This window comes from Drosophila pseudoobscura, chromosome 2 (assembly GCF_009870125.1).
Source record: "Drosophila pseudoobscura strain MV-25-SWS-2005 chromosome 2, UCI_Dpse_MV25, whole genome shotgun sequence".
Lineage (NCBI taxonomy): Eukaryota > Metazoa > Arthropoda > Insecta > Diptera > Drosophilidae > Drosophila > Drosophila pseudoobscura.
In genome coordinates, this window is record NC_046679.1 from 15975499 (window position 1) to 15994165 (window position 18667).

At 47.3% G+C, this 18667-nt stretch overlaps 1 protein-coding gene and 1 non-coding gene across 2 annotated transcripts; both read left to right on the forward strand.

The window, feature by feature from the left end:
- The first annotated feature begins 1249 nt into the window (after positions 1-1249).
- Positions 1250-1322, forward strand: TRNAF-GAA (transfer RNA phenylalanine (anticodon GAA)). Its single transcript has one exon. It is a non-coding gene; the product is annotated as a tRNA-Phe (tRNA).
- A 13953-nt stretch (positions 1323-15275) lies between these two features.
- tal-AA (tarsal-less AA) lies at positions 15276-16633 on the forward strand. Its single transcript, XM_003736576.3, has one exon. The coding sequence runs from the start codon at positions 16388-16390 to the stop codon at positions 16484-16486; it is 99 nt and encodes a 32-aa protein (XP_003736624.1). The 5' UTR covers positions 15276-16387; the 3' UTR covers positions 16487-16633.
- The last annotated feature ends 2034 nt before the right edge of the window (positions 16634-18667 follow it).

Below are 18667 nucleotides of genomic sequence, written 5' to 3' on the forward strand. Positions count from 1 at the left end.
GTGAGAAGTTGGCCCAGGAGCAGCCGCCGGGCAATCGTGTGTCCCCATTTCGATAAAAAAAAGCCAGGAATGGCGGGGCGATGAATTGGAGAAAGTTGGGGCCGGTTCCAAAAAATTTCAAAGGGCATACTAGTACAATGCACAGCCGAATCCATCGCAAGCTGAGCTTAGAAGTAGCAGTAGCAGCTAAGAGAGAGCGATCAATGTTCTCGCACTCTCTTTAACCGCTCTTCGTTCTAAAGAGCCAAAGAGAGACATGGCCAACACAGACAGCCCACACTCACACTGGGACTAAGACTGGGGGCCCATAGCTTAGTTGTGCAGCTCAGACAATCTGGGTCACATTTTGCCATTGAACCGGTGACGTCACAGCGGGGCAACGACCGCAAAGCACGACCAGCTACAGCAGCGGCAGCACCACAATTACAACAACAACAACAACAACAAGACATCCGCGGCAACCATTGGAAAGCGTGCAAGCAAACATTTTTACAACGACAACACGAAGCTGAGGCTGAGGCTGGGTCTGGGGCTGTGGCTGTGGCTGAAGCTGGAGCTTCATTTCTGGTTTTGGTCGCTGGCTGATTTGTTGCCCAGCGAGCAAAACTGTGTGCGACACCCCGGCCAACACTGATCTCCGCGACCCTGGCTCCTCCTTCGTGCTGCTGCTGCTTCTGCTGTTGGTGCTGGTGCTGGTGCGCCTCCCCCGCCCACAATAGTTCATTAGATGCCATGTGCCATCGTGGCGGAACAAACATGATTTGGCCGCAAACTGAGGAGACGACGAGATAGGCCCCAGCAACACACAGCCACGGGAGACTTCCAACTAAATCGGAGAGTCACACTGCAGGAAAATATTTTATACCAAATCAAATATGGATACAGATATACAGGATCTCATAAAGAGATCTAGCAATTATATGAAGTATTCATTGCAAATAGATAAATACGATTATTCGAAGTTTCAATTGTTCGATTTATTGACATTTTGGACAGTGTATCTGCATCTGTGTGATTAGCTTTTCGCATTTGAAATGCATTTGACTTTGATGGCTTCGGCGCCGACGCTGGCTTTGACTTCGGCCGAGAGTTCTCTGCGGCGGCCTGGGCAAAGGTTCTATTTTTAATACACTGCCGATTAGATAAGCCCCAAAGCAGCAACAACTAGAGACAGACAGGCTATGGGGCTGTAGACACCTCCACGGAGCACGCGTGACTACACGCCACTTATCGCCACTGCCATCACAGCGCCGAAATAGCTCAGTTGGGAGAGCGTTAGACTGAAGATCTAAAGGTCCCCGGTTCAATCCCGGGTTTCGGCAAGCAAAAATCTTTTTTACTTCTCTTTTTTTAAACGGACTTACCTCAATTAATTTAAATACACTTGAGTTTAACTTTTAATTTTAATCTAATTTTGGTGATTATTTGCTAAACTAAATACTTATTTCGATAAGCTGCACTTAAGAATCCATTTAATTGTATTTATCTGGCTATTCAGTTTAGGATATGTACATTGGCATGTGGCTGTCAATCAAAAGATGTTCACAAAATTAAACTAAGCCGGCGCAGCCAATGCTGACCGGGCCTGGCCATCAGCAGACAGTGGACAATGGCCAAGGGATGGAAAGATGGTCGGGATGAAAGGTGCAGATTAAGCTGCATAATAGGCACAACTCAATCAAACAGCAGGCTAAACAGGACAAGGACACAGAAACAGGGAAAAGGGAAATGGAAAAGCCATGGAAAGGGAAAATGCAAATCGCATTATTAACGCAGCCGTTGACACATTGGACCTTGGCCATTGGCCCATTGTCCAGTTGACGGATACGGTCCGGCCCGGATAAAGCAAAAGTGTGACGAATGCGTTGACAACAATTAACAATCAAGAAAGGTGAGCCACCAGGTACCAGGGACACACGCCAGGACATCAGCACGTTCAAGTGGACAACTGATTGAGAAGATTTAGACCAGGAGTGGGGGAGTATGAGTAGGGAGCAGCATCGGCATCAGCATCAGTAGCCGTAGCTGGGGGCGTGATAGATCCATCCTGACAGCTGCAAAATATGCAAAGGACTAAGGAATCTCTCCGCGTGTCCAACAGCTGCGGCGGACGCGTGCTAAGCGACCACAAAAGCCATTGACTCGAATGGAAATGTGGAGATTGCTCTGGCTCTGGCCCGACTACGCCCAGGAATATCGCATATCCGTTTGGCATAAAAAACCAAATTCCATGCCCATGCCCCTCAATGCCGTGGCAACTGGCACGCACCACATGGCGCCCTCCTGCCACATCTCTCAGTGTCTTTTGCATAAAAAATCGAAAGAAAAAACCGAGAGGCTCGGGTTTTTTCTATAATTTCATTGTATTTTTTTTTATTATTTGTTATGGGCTATTGAAAGTGAAAGAGGCACCCTCACATTGCAGCATCTTGTGGCCTGGCCAGGAAGTGTGGCAGCCGCGAAAAAAAAAAATATAAGAGAGAAGGTACACAAAAAAAAAAGTGAAAAGATCCTTTTGGATCTGCGGTCGGGGTGCCAATTGTCTATGACGAAGGCACGGCTCAGCTCAGGTTTGTGTGTGGATGCTGATGCTATCAAGGAAATGATTTTCTTATTTTTCCTCCATTGTTACCCATACAAAAAACAGCAGTCACAGTGGTTCCTGTTCGGAGGGTAAGGGTAAGGAGCTCTCAATAAGGGTGAGCCTTCTACTCTCGCTTTCGTTGTGAGCCCATTCCGATTCCGGGGCTGGGGCCAGAGACCTGAGGCCGCTGGCGAGTCGCTCAAGCAGATGCGCTTAGAATTTAGAAATATGCAAACTTGTATCAGGGCCCCAGCGAGCCAGGAGCAATGAAACCGTCTTAGACCCGTCAGTAGAATCGCTAGGGGAGTCCCACAATGCATACTCACACATGCTCCTTATCCGTACACACATGCTGGCTGTAAGGGTTGCCCGCTAAGCACACGACACTGACTAAACGTCGCCGTGGGGGTGACATGTAAATTTTTGGTAGATTTGTAGTACGAAATCCTGTAAAAGGTACCAGGCAGGCAGCAAAACCCAGCACGGCAACAATGTACGCCCGTTTACAGGGTCCCCACCGGCCCAGGACCTACCCCACACCCCCCAAAACCCCATTACAAAATGTTGCAGCGGGGACTTTCAGGGCACACAACACATTGTACGAGCCTTACAAAAGTACTCACCAATACCAGGAAAGAAAAGGACCCCCAGGGGGTGGATGGTGCACCGAGCACAGTGGGCAAGGAAGATACATTTTCGAAGCGCAAGTATAGAAAGAAAGTATAGAAATAGAAGATTCTTTGAGATATGATGAATCAATCATACATAAGGGAAATCCGTCCAAAACTCGGATAATATTTTGTTCACTATTTTCTTTCTTTCTTTGGGAATCTTTCTCTTATAAGGGAATACTCATTTTCATTGTATATTGTAATTTAGTATTGTATTCCTCAGCCCACTGTACATGCCAACGCGTAGTTATTGCCGTCTCCACTTGACTCTCTCCTTGCTGGCACTTTCCCTCGCTCTGTGTGTCTCTCTCTCTGCAGTTGCGCAGAACGAGAGTCCTGAGTGGGGATTCCTCTGGTATTTATCACCTACTGACCGTTGCTGTTCGCCTGCTAACAGAATCTACAGCATTTCTTTTTCTCCAACGGAATGCGACGCCCACGCGGAAGTCGGTTTAGGCGCCAAGTTTGGCACGCAACGTGCGCATTGATTAATTTTGCAGACTCTTTCTGACGCGGCGCTCTCTCACTTTCTCTCCGGGTCTGAGGCCAGACAGCCGCTAGACACGTGGCCAGGACATGCAAATTTCTTATCATTATCGTAAGGGTAATAGGCAACCAAAGTTGGACAGTAAGTCGGGGGCGTACCGCCAGAGAGAGACTCAGACAGATTTGCTCCCGTTACTGGCATTCATAATGTTCCGCTCAGACGAACCTACCTCCCACGTGTAGGCATCCCGCTCCCGAAGCACCTACTGCGCATGTCCATCCCCTAATGGGAGGGGGCTTCCATTGGGATTCCATTAGCCTGTTGGCTGTTGCTGTTAGCCTGGTCCAAATCGACGCCGACAAGTTGACTGTTTTCGCATTAAAATGTCAAATTTATGACCCTCGAGTGACAGTGGCCCGAAGCCACACAAAGGAAGAGAGACGTCGCTTCTAATGCCATTTCTAAGCTTTTGCTCAGAGCACCACGAGCAGGAATTTCTTTTTCTAACATTTCTATGAGAAATATCTGGCTAACAGGCGCCGAGAACTCCCAGATGGGGATTGGAATGCGGCAGTCCTTCGTGCATTCTAGCCGGATCAGCTGTTTAGTTGGGGCTCTTTCAGTGAGTATTTTCTATTGCCGTGCCGGCGCCTCCTGTTGCCCTGACATCGTGTGACGAAAATGGAAATTTTCTAATGGTCGCTTGGCATTTTGCCTCTTGGGGGCCACAGGGCGTGGCTGCCGCTGGAGGATAGCATCGGTTCTCTGCCGAAAATTCGCTCCGGGCTCGGTAGGAAGTTCTTGGCTTCTTGGTTGGCTGCCTGCGAGCCTGTTCGAATGAGCCAGAAGATTGATGACTTGACGTTTTAATGACGTGCTAAATGGCCATAAAAGTCACCGACACCAGCAGCAGAATTTTTTGGTTTTTCGATTTTCTTTTTGTATTCCAACAATAAGTGTTTCTTTTTTTTCTCATATACTCGTACTCGTACGTTTTTTATCTAGAAACACATGTCTTTGGATATGCTTCCCTGCTCGATTCGGCTCGAAAGTATTTTTTTAAAGCCACTCAATATTGAGAGGAGCACGTGAGGGGGTCCCAGTCCTCAATGAGGACTTTTCATGTATGGTGAAGCCCAACCCACATCCACCCCGATGGGGTTGAAAGAGGGAGTGTGTGGCCTTTGGGGGTGGCCACACCCTTCGCTTTGTCGCCCCCCAAGGGTATTGTGAGGTCGATTCATTTGCTTTATTACAACACTACGAGTATATGTGGTGTGCAGTCTACACGCGGTGGGGGAATATTTAATGGGCGAACGTTTAGTAGCCACTGCCTGGCTGCTTCTGCGTACCTGTGCCACAAAAGCCGCATTTTGGCACTTTAAGAATCGGCGCCATTTTGAAAATTGCAGGCATCGCTTCACATTTAAATCCTGCCGCACGTGGCGTATGCGCAATCACCCACAGACACTGGAACTGTGTGCTCCTGCGGGTGCTCCGGGAATCGCCTGCTTGCCGCTTGCTGGCAGCCGCGTGCGGCACATGCAATGGATCAATAGCTGCCCCGGCCACGCCCGTCAATCGTCGAACCGGCAGGGCGATTGGGATGCGGCACAGGAATTTCGGGATACACAGAAAGATAGATAGATAAATAGATAGATATCTGGCTGTGTTGCTGAGGCTGGCTGCCACACATGCGGAACTGATGCATTTTCATTTACCAGGCGACCAGGGCCGCACACCGGAAGTGGAATTCCTAAGCACACTTCCGTTTAAAGTTCTGCCAAATGCTTGTGGGCCTTCTGCTGCTCCTGCTGTTCCTGCTGCTGTTCCCCTGTCAATAAGGCGTCCTTAACTGTCGCCGCGGCCAATGTTGCCATGGGCCATTGGCGTCATGTGCGCCAAGGGCTCCCCGCTAAAAAAATGTTCACATTTTTCGGCTGTTTCTGAAGTATTTTGCAATTTTTGGGGCAGCGTCATCAGATTGGAATGCGACGGCGCTGCCTTTCAAAGCGTCTGCTGGCCTAATGACGGTATTTTTCTGCTGGCTCCAAAAATTCTTGCAACTGGCGCGGAATTTTGCTGTGGCTGGAATTTTTGGTGAAATAAGTTGGTTTGCCTATTGGCTGGTTCTCTGCTCCCAACGCTTTATACGGCTGAGGGTTACTTTCACTGACTATGCGACTGTGACTGTGACAGTCACTGCAACTGCGACCCTTAACTCTCTTTTTCCGGGGGTAGTTTCCACGCATAGTTGTATGCTATACTAAGCACAAAAAATACCCGAGCATCGTGTGGGGTTTGGGGTTTGATTGGGGGTTGCATGATCTATATGGATGTGTGAGGTTCCACATATGTGAAGGAGGGTTGCTTAGCTAAGCAGCAGCCACTGTCCGAAGTGTTTGGATTGGCATGTGTTGCGAGGGGTTTGGGTGGCATCTTCTTGCCGCTTCTTAGCCGCCTCACATGTGTAGTTTTAGAGTGCCAAGAGCGCAGGACACTTTCGCCTTCCGCACACACACGCTCTTGGAGAGTAAAGAGTGGGTAAAACAAGAGAGAAAGAGAAATAGCGATAGAGTGAGAGAGTGAGAGCTCAACTATTTTGCGGTAGTGAAAGTTCACAGAGATAGTTGGTGGTGCTGCTCGTGGCTGCTGCTCCCCTGATAGTCTGGTATGGTAATACTGTTAGTTTTGAAACACTATAGTTTCATCGTTTTAGTTATAACAGTAATCCCACCCACACGGAAACCCGTAAGAGCGGGATGAGCGTACGAGTGTATTTTATCTAACGGCCTAATGGAATTACACGGCGCTCCGGCCCCACCCAACCGATTGCTGTTCGCCTTGTTGGATTATACGAAAAAATCCATTATTATGAGCGCCAATTCCTGCGGCAAGAACCACCGTCGGTCGATTGGCTCTCGCACCTGTCGCCGCTGTAGCCGCCGTTGTCGTTGTTAAAGATTGCATAATTTACCTGGCCACAGCAGGCACCCAGCAAAGCAAGTAGCCTGCTTTGTGGCGCTCCGTTTCCACTCAGACTCAGGTGTGACAAATACACGGCCTAAGCGCGTAGCGTAGGACAAAAAAAAACAACAAAAACCAGCCAGAGGAAGGTAAAAATTCTAATATCGTACCTTTGGGTGGGTGTGTCGGCCGTGGTCTGGCGTTGCGTGAACGTTAGAAAATTCTAAGCGAGAATTTCAATATTAGAAGTGAACAGGCGCCGAGGAGGCAGCAGTAGGCGTTGGTATGCATTAGCACAGTTAGAAGAAAGTCACCCAGCTGTGCGCATGACACACTCCACCACCAAACCACCCCCAAAGCCATACGGCATGGGGCATGGCACTCGGATGGGGCACGGCATTCGGATGAGGTGGCAGTACATACACGTAACACTCACAGCAATGGCAGGTTCCATGACCTGGCACGGGCGCACGGTAAATAAAGTTAAACAAAAAACCAAACTGAAAAAATAAACACACGAGACATAGTCCAATATGGTATGGGGAACGTCGGAATTCAGACGGCCCCCACCCGAGGGGCGGGTGGGGCAGGGGAAGATTTCGAACGTCCTACTGCGGTCTGCTGGCAGCCTGTTCAAAATGAATTTCTGGAGCTTTGAAGATTATAGACTCACTTAAGAGACGCTTTGATGTCGCCACGGCGTGCATGCTCAAGTCACCGCTCTCGACATTTAATTAGCTCAAGAGGATCAAAGAGTGGCTTCAAGTGGTTGCCGGGGCCAACACGCCCAGCGGGAAAATGCCGCACAAGTTGCATTTAAAGGATATGGCAACAGGCGTACAGCAAGATACAACGCGTGCCTCTCACGGGCCAACAGAACAGGGGCAACCGAAACGAAACGAAACCCAATCCAATCCTCTGACAATAGAGGGAAGCGGGGAGAGAGCGGGGTGAAAATAAAATTGATAAAATGCCATAAATAAATTGCTGGTCAAATAAACACACATAAAGCCACTCCAGTCCAGTGGCATGTGGCATGTAAGCCAATCGCACACAGATACAGGTCACAGAGTGTGCCACAGTTTGCCAGAGTGCCAGAGTGCCAGAGTGTGCCAGTACCTCTGTATCTGTATCTGTATCTACATGTGTCTAGGCATGTATATCTGTGGCATGTATTTAATGAACTGGCAACATGTGTAGCATATTATTTACACAATTTAATGTATTTAAATGCAATTCTTTCTGCTGCCGCCGCTCCAGTCCCCCCGACCCCCCGGCGGCCCTCCAACCATCCCTGCACCAGTATACATTCCCCATTCACATGCCGCCGACCGGTCGCGGAGTGCGCCACCAATACAAGCGCAATGATGTAAGTATATGAAATGCGAATAGGTTCGCAGGATGTGCCGCAAGTGGCAGAGCTATTAAGTGGCGGCCGGAGCGGGATGGGGGAGAGCTATCATCATCATCATCGCCTGCAGCGACAATGTGAGGGGTAGCAACCCCATGTCGACACGTTCGCCCCTGCCATGCCACATTGTTCTTGCCCCCAGTATCTGTATCTGTTTCTGTGTGTATGCTCGTCTGGCCCGGCATGTGTCTGGGCCAAAGTGCACCCCTCCATACCCACTACCGCCCCCCCTAGTGCTCCATTCCACCTACCCCAATTTCGTATTTTTTCCATTTTCGTTATTTTTTCCCTTTTTGTTGGCTCTCCATTCAGCAGCGCAGGGGTACACATATTTATGTGTAGTACATATGTTTAGATTTGTTATTCATGCCATGTAATGGAGCCGAGCTCCCCATCTCTGTCGCACCGCACTGCTTCCGTCTGGATTTGTAAATGGCATTATGTGCCTTGTACATGAGCCTGCCTGGGCTTTGGATTACTACCCAACAGAGTGGAGCGTGGGGTTGAGCCAGAGAGAGCTCTTAGCCCAAATGTCCTCTTATGTATGCTACTTGTTTGACGGCAGTCTGTTGTAGGTGGAACAGCCCGCGCTTAGAGACACTCAGTAGCTCTGCTGCTGCTATGCTGCTAGTCTGCTGAGGTCAAGGGCCAACTCAGGATGATAGTTATCTCTTATATACATAAGTACAAAGTTCAAGGATATAAGAGAGACACATACATTGCAGCAGGTTGATTGGAATAATTTTTTCCTTATTGCATGTAAGTTTCAATTCATTTATTTATGTGCAACAACTAAAAAGCGGTGGTGTGAATCAATTACCCGATATATACATATATATGTATATATATATAAAGGCATACAAAAATACAACAAAAATGCCCTGTATTAATCTGAATACCTCTGAAATCAGTGGCACAAACACACACTTGTGGCATCGCTCTAGAACCCCCCAACCGGACTCACATAGTTGCCCCAAATCGCTTGAGTCTAATGCGCAGCTTTCACTTTCGTTGGGCCGGCTGGCAGCCGGCAACTGGCATCAATAATAAAGCCATTTGGCTGCTAAACGTTCCGCTAAATGTTTGCCATAAACCGGCGCCAACGTCATAAAACTCAGTCAGCCCGCAACAGAAGCAGCACCAGCCCGCCAGGCAGCGGAACCAAGAGCATAGACTTGCAGAGCAATCGAGGCAATGGCAAGAGGTGAGACAGTGCCCAGAGATAGGAAGAGAGAGATAGAGGGAGATGGCGCAAGAGAGCGAGAGAAAGAGAGAGTGAGATAGTGTAGAGAGGAGCAAGTTCAAAAACCCCACAAGACGGAGACGGAGACGACCGACGACTGTTGCGACTATCATTGTGGTGTGGTGTGGTGTGTTGCTATCTGGGTTTATTGTACTTTAAGCGTGCAGAGTTGCCAGGTCTAATTGCGGATCTGTGTGCGTGCAACACTGGCTGTGTGTGAGAGTGAGGTGATAGTGATGTGGATGATGATGATGATGATGATGATGTGTCCATGTCTATGTCTATGAAAATGCATCGCTAACAATGTCCACAGCAGCTCTAATTGTTTGTCGTGATTCCACTGCACTCTCGTGTGTGCGAATGTACATATCAGTGTGTGTGAGAGACTGACTCAGAGTGTACGTGTGTGTGTGTGTGTGTAAGTGCATCTCGTTCATGTGTGCTATAATTTGTTGACGCTTGAGTTAAATTTCAAAAAACATCAACGTCTGCGTTCCAGCTCACAGCTCTCCGTCTCCATATGTTATCAAAAGGGTATTTCAGGTATATGGGTGCTTGCACTATCTCCATACATATATTAATGGATATACTATATAGATTATGAGCAATTATTGCATACTTTTAGGAGCACAATAATTACAACTGACCCCCATTTAAGAGGCATCTCATAGTCGAAACCCAAGGCGAAACATGGATACTTTGCTGCGTTTGTTAATGAGGAAGGAAATCGCTCTAATTGGATGTCAACAAACATATTAAACGCGAGCCGACAGAACCGAGTCTGTGATACAAGTATTATTGCACTTGCTTTCCTGGTACTCGCTATATCCCCCCATCAGTAATCCCCATCCCTTCCCATTCCAGTACCCATCCGATTCCCCGTACCGATTGTGTGGGCAGTCGGCAGTCCGTTTCCGGAAACTTTTTCGCGATAAGTTAATTGTATCTGTCGTCTGTCGCTGATGTCTCTCTCGCAAATTGCTCGCAAAATACAAACGTTAATTGAGAGAAATTGAGACTGCAATCGCGGATTGAGAGCACAGCCCAAGCCATAGGAAAAAGGCCGCTTATTGATATATCCGGAGTCCGGACCTGGCGGCGGCCTGCCATCCAAAAACGAGTTGCAGTCGAACCAAACACCAAACATCAAATGGTTGGGGGCAGAGAAATCATCACATTTCTCTGGGAGTTCATTCAACCTCGCCCCAGTGAACTTAGCTGAGGTTATTTTTACTTCCAAGCAACATTGCCTCTCCTCTCGCTCTGCGCGCAGCCCCTTGCCCGATGGCTGTCTGCCTGCCTCATAGGCCAGGCCAACTGGTCGCAGTCGCAGTCGCAGCCAGCCGGAGCAACTGGTCTGGTCTGGCTTTGGACTCTCCCGGTCTTCAGTGTTCAGTTTTCAGTCTCTGGTTTCTGGTGGTAGAGCAGATTTATAGGGCCTGTTGCTGCTTGGTGGCGGTGGCGCTGGCGGCGGCGGCCAATGTTTTGCTTGGCTGCTGTTTCTGGTTTGCTTCCTTATTGGGTGAAAATCGCGACAGCGCCATGGGGCACTCGCTTTTGATTGCAAACAGATTGATTTGTCATCTGGCTTGGCTCTCCCACTCCCAACAAAAATGAGTCCCTAAACTCCCTCGTACTCGCACTTGCAGTCGTACTCGTGATCTTATGTGGGGTTGCTTTTCCGTAATACATTCAGAATGCGGCACCTTTGTTATGCATCCGAGATTCTGTGCATTGATCTAATGGCCATTGACTGGCGGGCACTGATAAATTATGAAATCAATATCAGAAACAGAAACAGAGCTGTTATAAGAGCGCGGACAAGGTTCATGCAGGCGAGATACGCACTTTGGGATACATTTGTATCTGAGGACCGCCGCTGCAAGTGGCAGCCGCGATAATTATAATCTGCCCGCCGCGACCGTTTGTCATATATGCAAATCGATGCTGAATTTCCACAGAAGGCGACGTTGTCGTCGTGGCTGGCCGGCGATTTCCATAGCCAAAGTTGGGACAGCGCCTCTGATTGATAGCAGAGAATCGGAGTTGTTGTATTTCTTGTTACCGGCTCTGTTTTCATAAATAATTTTGCGTAAGCTGCGCCAACACATGGTGAAAGATGCCAAGACCGCTTACGTGCCGGGCAGCACCAGAAGCAGCAGCATCAGCAGCAGCAGCAGCAGCAGCATCAGCTTCAGCTGCTATAGATACATGAGGAGTATCTGCAAGATACGCGACGAGATCGAGAACTGGAGACGTTTCTGATGCGCAAGCAGGCCAATGACCGTGTGACCGCACTATGTAATGATCAGAAATCAAATCCATATATTCCGCATCCACATCCATATGCAGATTCTTATGCACTTTGATAAGTACTCGCCACTTTGGTATCATATTGGTGCCATTAACGGGTAATGCCCCTCGTAGCGGATGGCGGCACACTTACCTAATATCCTGGCCACCACTTTCATTGAGTTTCGGCAATTGCCGTTGGCTGAAAGACAGAAAGACAGAAAGACCGAATGCGATTTGCATTCGTCGTCTACGTCAACGCCAGGGCGTCTGTTATGAACCAATCTAGCGACAGTTTACCATATTCAGTTCTCAGATAGAGATATTTAGCATATTCTCCAGTCATTACAAGCGAAATACGTGGACAGGCCGAACTGAGAACGTGGACTGGTGCTGGTGCTGGTGTTTCTACTGGAACGTTCACTGGGCCCGGGCCTGCCTCAGATGGCAATTCGGATGCTGCGGGTGTTTGGAAATCAAAGAAAAGTTCCATCACAGTCACGTTTATACGTATTTGATTAAATTCTTTGACCAAATCTGGAGTAAAAGTTCACGAAGTAATTTATACTGGTGCGCGAGGCGAGCACGTGGATCGCAACGTCTGTTGCGGGAACTGGGAAATGGCTCCCTGATTGTCATTGGCATTATATTCTAGAATGTTCTCGGGGAGTATTGACCGTAAACAAGTGGATGCAATTCGAAGGTATTTTATGAACAAGAAAACATATACAAATTTCGAGATACATTACAGAACGAACGTACAATATCCGACTAAAATCTACAAATGCTGCATACATATATTTTCCCCTCAACAGGATTAATACTACGGATGAGAAGGGAACTACCAAAATTAACAATATTATTTGTAAATTAAAAAATAAAAAAGTTATGGGTTCATTGTAATTGGAATTGTATTATTGAATGGTACTGATATATTTATATTCATATACATACATATATATTTATATATATTTTGTATCCTGATTCAATATACAAAGAAACGAAAAATCCTTTATGAAGAATAAACTTGAAATGTTTATCTGGGCAAAATGAAATTCAAGTAATGAACATCAAGTAAGTATCTTACATTTCTCCCAGTTTTGTTGACACATCTCTAGATACATCTTGGCTTACCAACATAAGTTGCAGTACGCCAGATCCACCTGAACTATGTGGGTCAACTGGATCGACGACTAACAGTTAACTCTGCCAACTTTGTCCCGCATGGAGCTAATTACAAGTGCCAAGCAGTCAGGAGTAGAGCAGCCAGTTAGGTGGATTGGGGGGCCAAGTGGCAGTGCAGCAGTCGCCACGAGCAAGTCCCAGCCCAATAGCACGACTGCCGAGACTGTCAACACGAGGCAGGCAGGCAGCAATAACAACTACATCCACAACTCTAGGCACCAACAGTAACAAGTTTCTGGCATTGCAATTTATGAAAAACAAACAGAAAATTGGCAAGAAAAATTGCAGCATTGCATGGCCAAGTCCAAGAGCGACCAAAGTCAGCGGAAAATACTGTTAAATGTGCACAAAACCGAAGTACACAAGAAACAGGCAACCGTCGGAACATTGACCCAAATTTTTAAAAATTTTCCAAGACCGTTTCTTTTTTCTGTCTGTCTTTTTTTCGGAGGTTTGGGCCCTCGGCAAACATTGCATAAGCAGCAGCCGTCCAGGCTCCCCTCCTTGAAGAATTGAATTGATCGAATTACTAAGTAAAGGCGGGCGGTAGGGAAAGTGACTGATAGATGGAGGGGCACAGACTCCCGACTCCCCGAACTGACAGTTGTGCCAACAAATGTTGGCTGTGGCACGTGGCCGGGACAAAAGGTGCAAAGCGGAAAGGAAAATGAAAACCCAAACGATGCATAACGAATTCGATAAAAAGCAAAAACTGTTTGAAAAGTGAAAATGCAAAGCGGAAGCGCCAAAATACCGCGCGGATGGCTTACATCCGGGGTACATCCCTGAAAGGTACCACTCTCTGGGGGACAGGGATCCCAATCCCACGCCAGGTAAGGCAAATAGATTAACGGAACTGCACTGCATATTGACTTACAGAAGGACTAGCATTTGGCTCCCCAAGAAAAAACAGCTGTTCAGCCAATCCTAAGAACCAGCACGAATCTAGAAGGAATAGTTAGTGAGTCTTAATAGTCTCAGATCCCTCGGGTTCTAATAGAAGATCATACTTTGGAGTGTCATTCCCCCCTTCTGCTCAGCAAAGGCCCGTGCCAAAGGCTGGTGCCGATAATCTTACAGGATCGAGTGGCCTCAAGGTGATCCCAGCAAAAGGGCAGACCCGTGCCAAAGGGTTGGCAGCGCAGCTCGTGCCTCCTTTCAATCGAATCATTTGTATTTGTGCCGGAAGTCCTTCTCTCAGTTTTTTACGTCGCTGTAATAAAACGAAAGGATTTATATTTCCTATTGTGCTGCAGATGACACATCTTGTAATCGGTCCGGTCCCGCCGTCTGTCGCCCTCAACAGCTGACTTGTCACACACGGGCCTGTGTCCCATGCCAATTTTAGGCTAAAAACTGGCAAATTCTGCCACATTTTCGAGAAGTTTTTTGTTGCCGATTATATCGTGTATTCTGGATGGGCTGGAACTGCCTCTGGTGTCACATTTCGCGGAAGCATCCGTCGCCGTTGCCGTTGCCGCCGCTTGCTGACTCATGCCGAGCGTTTATCCTTTTTATGAGTTGGCAGTTGCGAACGGCTTAAGCCGTTTGAGTTGGCCCGGGCTTAGGCTACCACAAATGTCACGTAAAGTGGGCAGTGACCGTCGCGCCGCCAGCTCAAAGACCATTAATTTGGGACTTATGCCACATAAGGATATTAGCATTTTGGCAAGGATTCACTTGGTTCTGTTTGAGCAGCGGCGACAGTATAAATCCGGGGCTAGCATGTCTATTTGCCTGGCTACTTGTTTGGCCCGAGCACAGAGCCCGAGCTAAACGAATTTGGCACAGTCACGGCCAGGAGAGGGACATCAATTATCGAAGACCCAAATGTGGGTGGAGCCTCCGGCTGCCTCTGCACCTCAGGATCGTAAGCCGGCAGGCGGGAGCACCAATAGGCGAGGAGGACTACCTGCCGAGGGTCACATATACTCATGCACAGGCGAAAGGTAGATGCAAACGCGTGAAGTAGGATCGCAGCACACACAGATGCAAAACGCCAAAAGGAAGATCGGGGAACACACGCACACACACATCGGCAAGAGAATAACGAGGGCACTCGATCGTGTCGCAGTTCGAGCGAACAGCTGTTTCTTGAATGAAATCCAAGTGGGTGCGATCGTGTATGTGCTGTGTGTGTGTGTGCTGTGCTGCCTTCGTGCGAAGGTACGAAGAGCGATGCTACGCGGCTCTAGTGCTCCCTGTCTCCAGCTATCTCACCTGGCCACATGAATGAAAAAGACGAAATGCTCTCTGGCTGGCTCGCTCTCTCCGGCAAGCGATCTGCTAAGAGCACAAACTAAGAGCAACGCACCTGCCAGCTATCGCTCTCTTTTGCACTCGCTCTCCACTCTTGCCTGCCTCTGCCGCTGCTCGCTCTCTCCGTGCGCTGCTGCTGACGTCGTCGTCGTCGTCGTCGCCATCCGTCGAGCATTTAAGCTTACGGCTCGACGAAAATCAAATCAAAATATCGACAACGTTCGAGAGTGCAAGATCATTCAGCTCCGGCAGTAATCGCAACAGCAAGAGCCCCAGGCAGCCACAAACAGCCGAAAAGTCCGCAGATTTTTCCGTATCGTTCAGTAAAAATAAAAGAATTCTTTTATCACAAATCGAAAAATTGTAAGATTTTTCGAACCAACTTTAAAAGTGAAACACGCGTCGCTTCGACCTTTTTGCCCGCAAAAGCAACCAAACAAACTATACAAAAAGGCAGTCAGCCGTTTATTAATAAACAATAAAGACAATCCAACAAAAGTATTTAATGGATTTTAAGTGTCAGTGACTCTTCCACACAAAAACTATAGACCAACAAAAAAAAGAGCTAAAACACACACACGCGACGCTGTATAATCAGCCAAGAAACCCAGCGACAACTACAACAACAGCAGCCACTGTTGGTGATAATAAAAGAACTTACAACAACAGCGCAGTCAACGCCAAGAGAACCAGTATAAAGTTCAATATAAATGGTATATATGGTATATAAGCAGACAGCATAAGGTTGATTTAAATTAAACAAAGGAGGAGCACAGGCAGAAGCAGCAGAGACCACAGAGCAGCAGAAACAACAAGACTTCGGTTTGTCATTCAAGTATTTTTGGTACATACACGGCATACAAATGGCAGCCTACTTGGATCCCACTGGCCAGTACTGAGCGCAGAAGGAGGAACAATAGTCCACAGTCCAAAAGCCAAAACTTATCAAACAACTGCAAATCTGCAAACCTATATCAATCACCCTATATAAATACCAAGATATAACCATGGCTGCCTATCTGGATCCCACCGGTCAATACTGAAGAGGAAGGAAGAAGAGCCCGATCAAAGAGCTATCAAAAGATAGAGCTACAAAAATATTATCTATCACATTATCTAAATCGTTATATCAATCTCAAAATGTCGCTCGCTTTGGACCCCACTGGCACCTACTAAGCCACAAGGTTTAAGAACCCAGCCCTCTCTATCCAGCCAACAAATACCTGGCTAAAAAGTGAACACAGAAGACCGTTTCGGTGCGAAGAAAAGCTATAGAAAATCAGACAAAATGCTGGATCCCACAGGAACCTACCGTCGCCCACGCGACACAAAAGACACACGCCAGAAACGGCGTCAGGACTGCCTAGATCCCACCGGGCAGTACTGAGGATCAACATCCTAACATCAAAACCAACCACAACAACAACCCCATACCGCCTTTGCCTTATTCAAATATTCTGGGCATGATTGGGGGCGCGCGCTGGTTACGCGTGCGTGGCCGCGAGGAGACTTCCAGCTGTCGGCGCCGGAGAAAGTACGGCCTTCGCGGAAGGATGTCCGGATCCACAGAACTTTGAACTTTTGTATTTATGTAGTTTTTTTGTATAATTACCATAACTATTATATTAACTATTTATTATCATATTATTTAATATAAATATTGTTCATTGATGTTCACAACACCCACACACACACACACACAAACGGGGGAACCGTATATCCTACCATATCACCCATATATGTTATATATAGTATATATACGAATCGAATCTAAATATATATTCATGGGTTATACTTGTATGTGTTGCTTCTAGATGGAAAAACTATGCAAAAAGTATTAAATTTAGTGTCATATTTGAAGAGCAAGTTTCATTTGTTTAAATTATATTATTATTTATTGCAAACAATATTTTTTGTTCATTTTTGCTACGTTTCTCATGCATTTTCTTGCTCAATTTTTGTTTTGAATATTTTGTACGTTACGTGTGAGAGTAAAGACGAGGAGAGGAGAACAATATGAAGCACAAAATTTGTTTAGATCGTAAGCATATTAAGCTATTTATACATCTACACATTCGACAAGCATCCCAATACCAATCTCCCCATTCAGACACTCACAAACACCCATACAAATATAATATTAAAAGAAAATCATATTTAAAACTGAAAATTTCGAATGCATTTTTTATTGAAAGCCCATCCCAAGCCCATAGCTGCTGCAGGTCCAGGTACGCTCGGGTGCCAGAGGCGTACAAAATTGTCGCATTAAATTAACAAAGTTTCCAGGCCCACACTCTGTCTCTCTTTCTCTCTTTAAAGGTCTAAACTGCTCTCTCTATCTCTATCTCCATCTCTAGCTCTGTTTCTCTCTCGCTCTGGGGGCGCTGCCTTGGACAAATTGCTGCCGGGGGGCGCATAAAATATGATTTTCCAAACGGCCAGCGCATATTTGATGAATCTGTGGACATTAATTAATGTCACTGGGCGGTCGCTGCCGGCCGGCCGGGCTGGCTAAAATGATCAATAAAGATTGGGATTGGGTTTGGCAAAGCCTCGAGACTGATGAGAGAATCATCTGCTAACTACGGAAAATGCAATATGCTATATGCAGTGCTAATGCGGAAGTAAAAGTTCAATGTTCGTTTGTGCTCCACAAGTGATTAGGTCAATAATAGCACAGCAACAACGCCAGCAAACAAGAACAACAACTACTGAGAACTGCAATGGCATTCTGAGAGCGCACAGAACAGCTGAGAGCAAGGCAGACAGAGAGAGCAAAAGCTCCACTTCGCTCTCTGTGCAGCTCAGCAAGTTTTTCCAGCAGGAAGTACACTTAAACGCAACACACACACACACACACACACAGAGAGAGGGAGAGAGGAAAACTTAAAGAGCGAGAGCCAGCCAGACGACACACGGATATGAGAGCAGCATGCGCTATTAATAGACAGACACACACATTAGCTTAGCTTTTCAGTATGAAGTTCAGGGAAATCCACTCGCACTCGCACTCGAACACGGAGCCGCTCCGCTCGGCGGCTGTCAGCTGATCGCCAAGGTTGCTCTGCTCACGATGACGTCGCATCGCCTAACGGCAAGCTTTCCCAGGCAGCATTGAAAATGCAATTAAATGATCATCTCATTCGCCAGCGATCGCTTAAGATCGCTTACGATCGCTTGCTTATCTCAGATCAGATAGATACTCGTAGATACATATGTATATTCCCAGGCCCACACGAGCGTTGACCCAGTTAACTTGTTGCTGGATATTCATTCATATTGCTTACAGCCAGAGACAGACAGACTCGAAGCGGCGGAGGCTCACAAGCAACCAAAAAACGATTCGGCATAACCGCAAGCAGAACTTTCTAAGTGAAAGTTGGCTTGGGAGGAAGCTACTAGAAAATACTTCCACAGCCTGGACTGCGTCTGACGATCTGTCTGTGATTGTGACTCCGACTTCGCCTCCGACTCTGGATCTCAGTCAGCCAGAGGCGGGACGGGATGACAGAAGACTCGACTCCCTGATCGTTTCGTTCGTCCCACCAGCCACGACACGGCTCGGCAC

What these genes read in the sequence shown, in the direction of transcription:
- tal-AA (XM_003736576.3), top strand. Translation starts at nt 16,388, where the DNA reads ATGCTGGATCCCACAGGAACCTACCGTCGCCCACGCGACACAAAAGAC.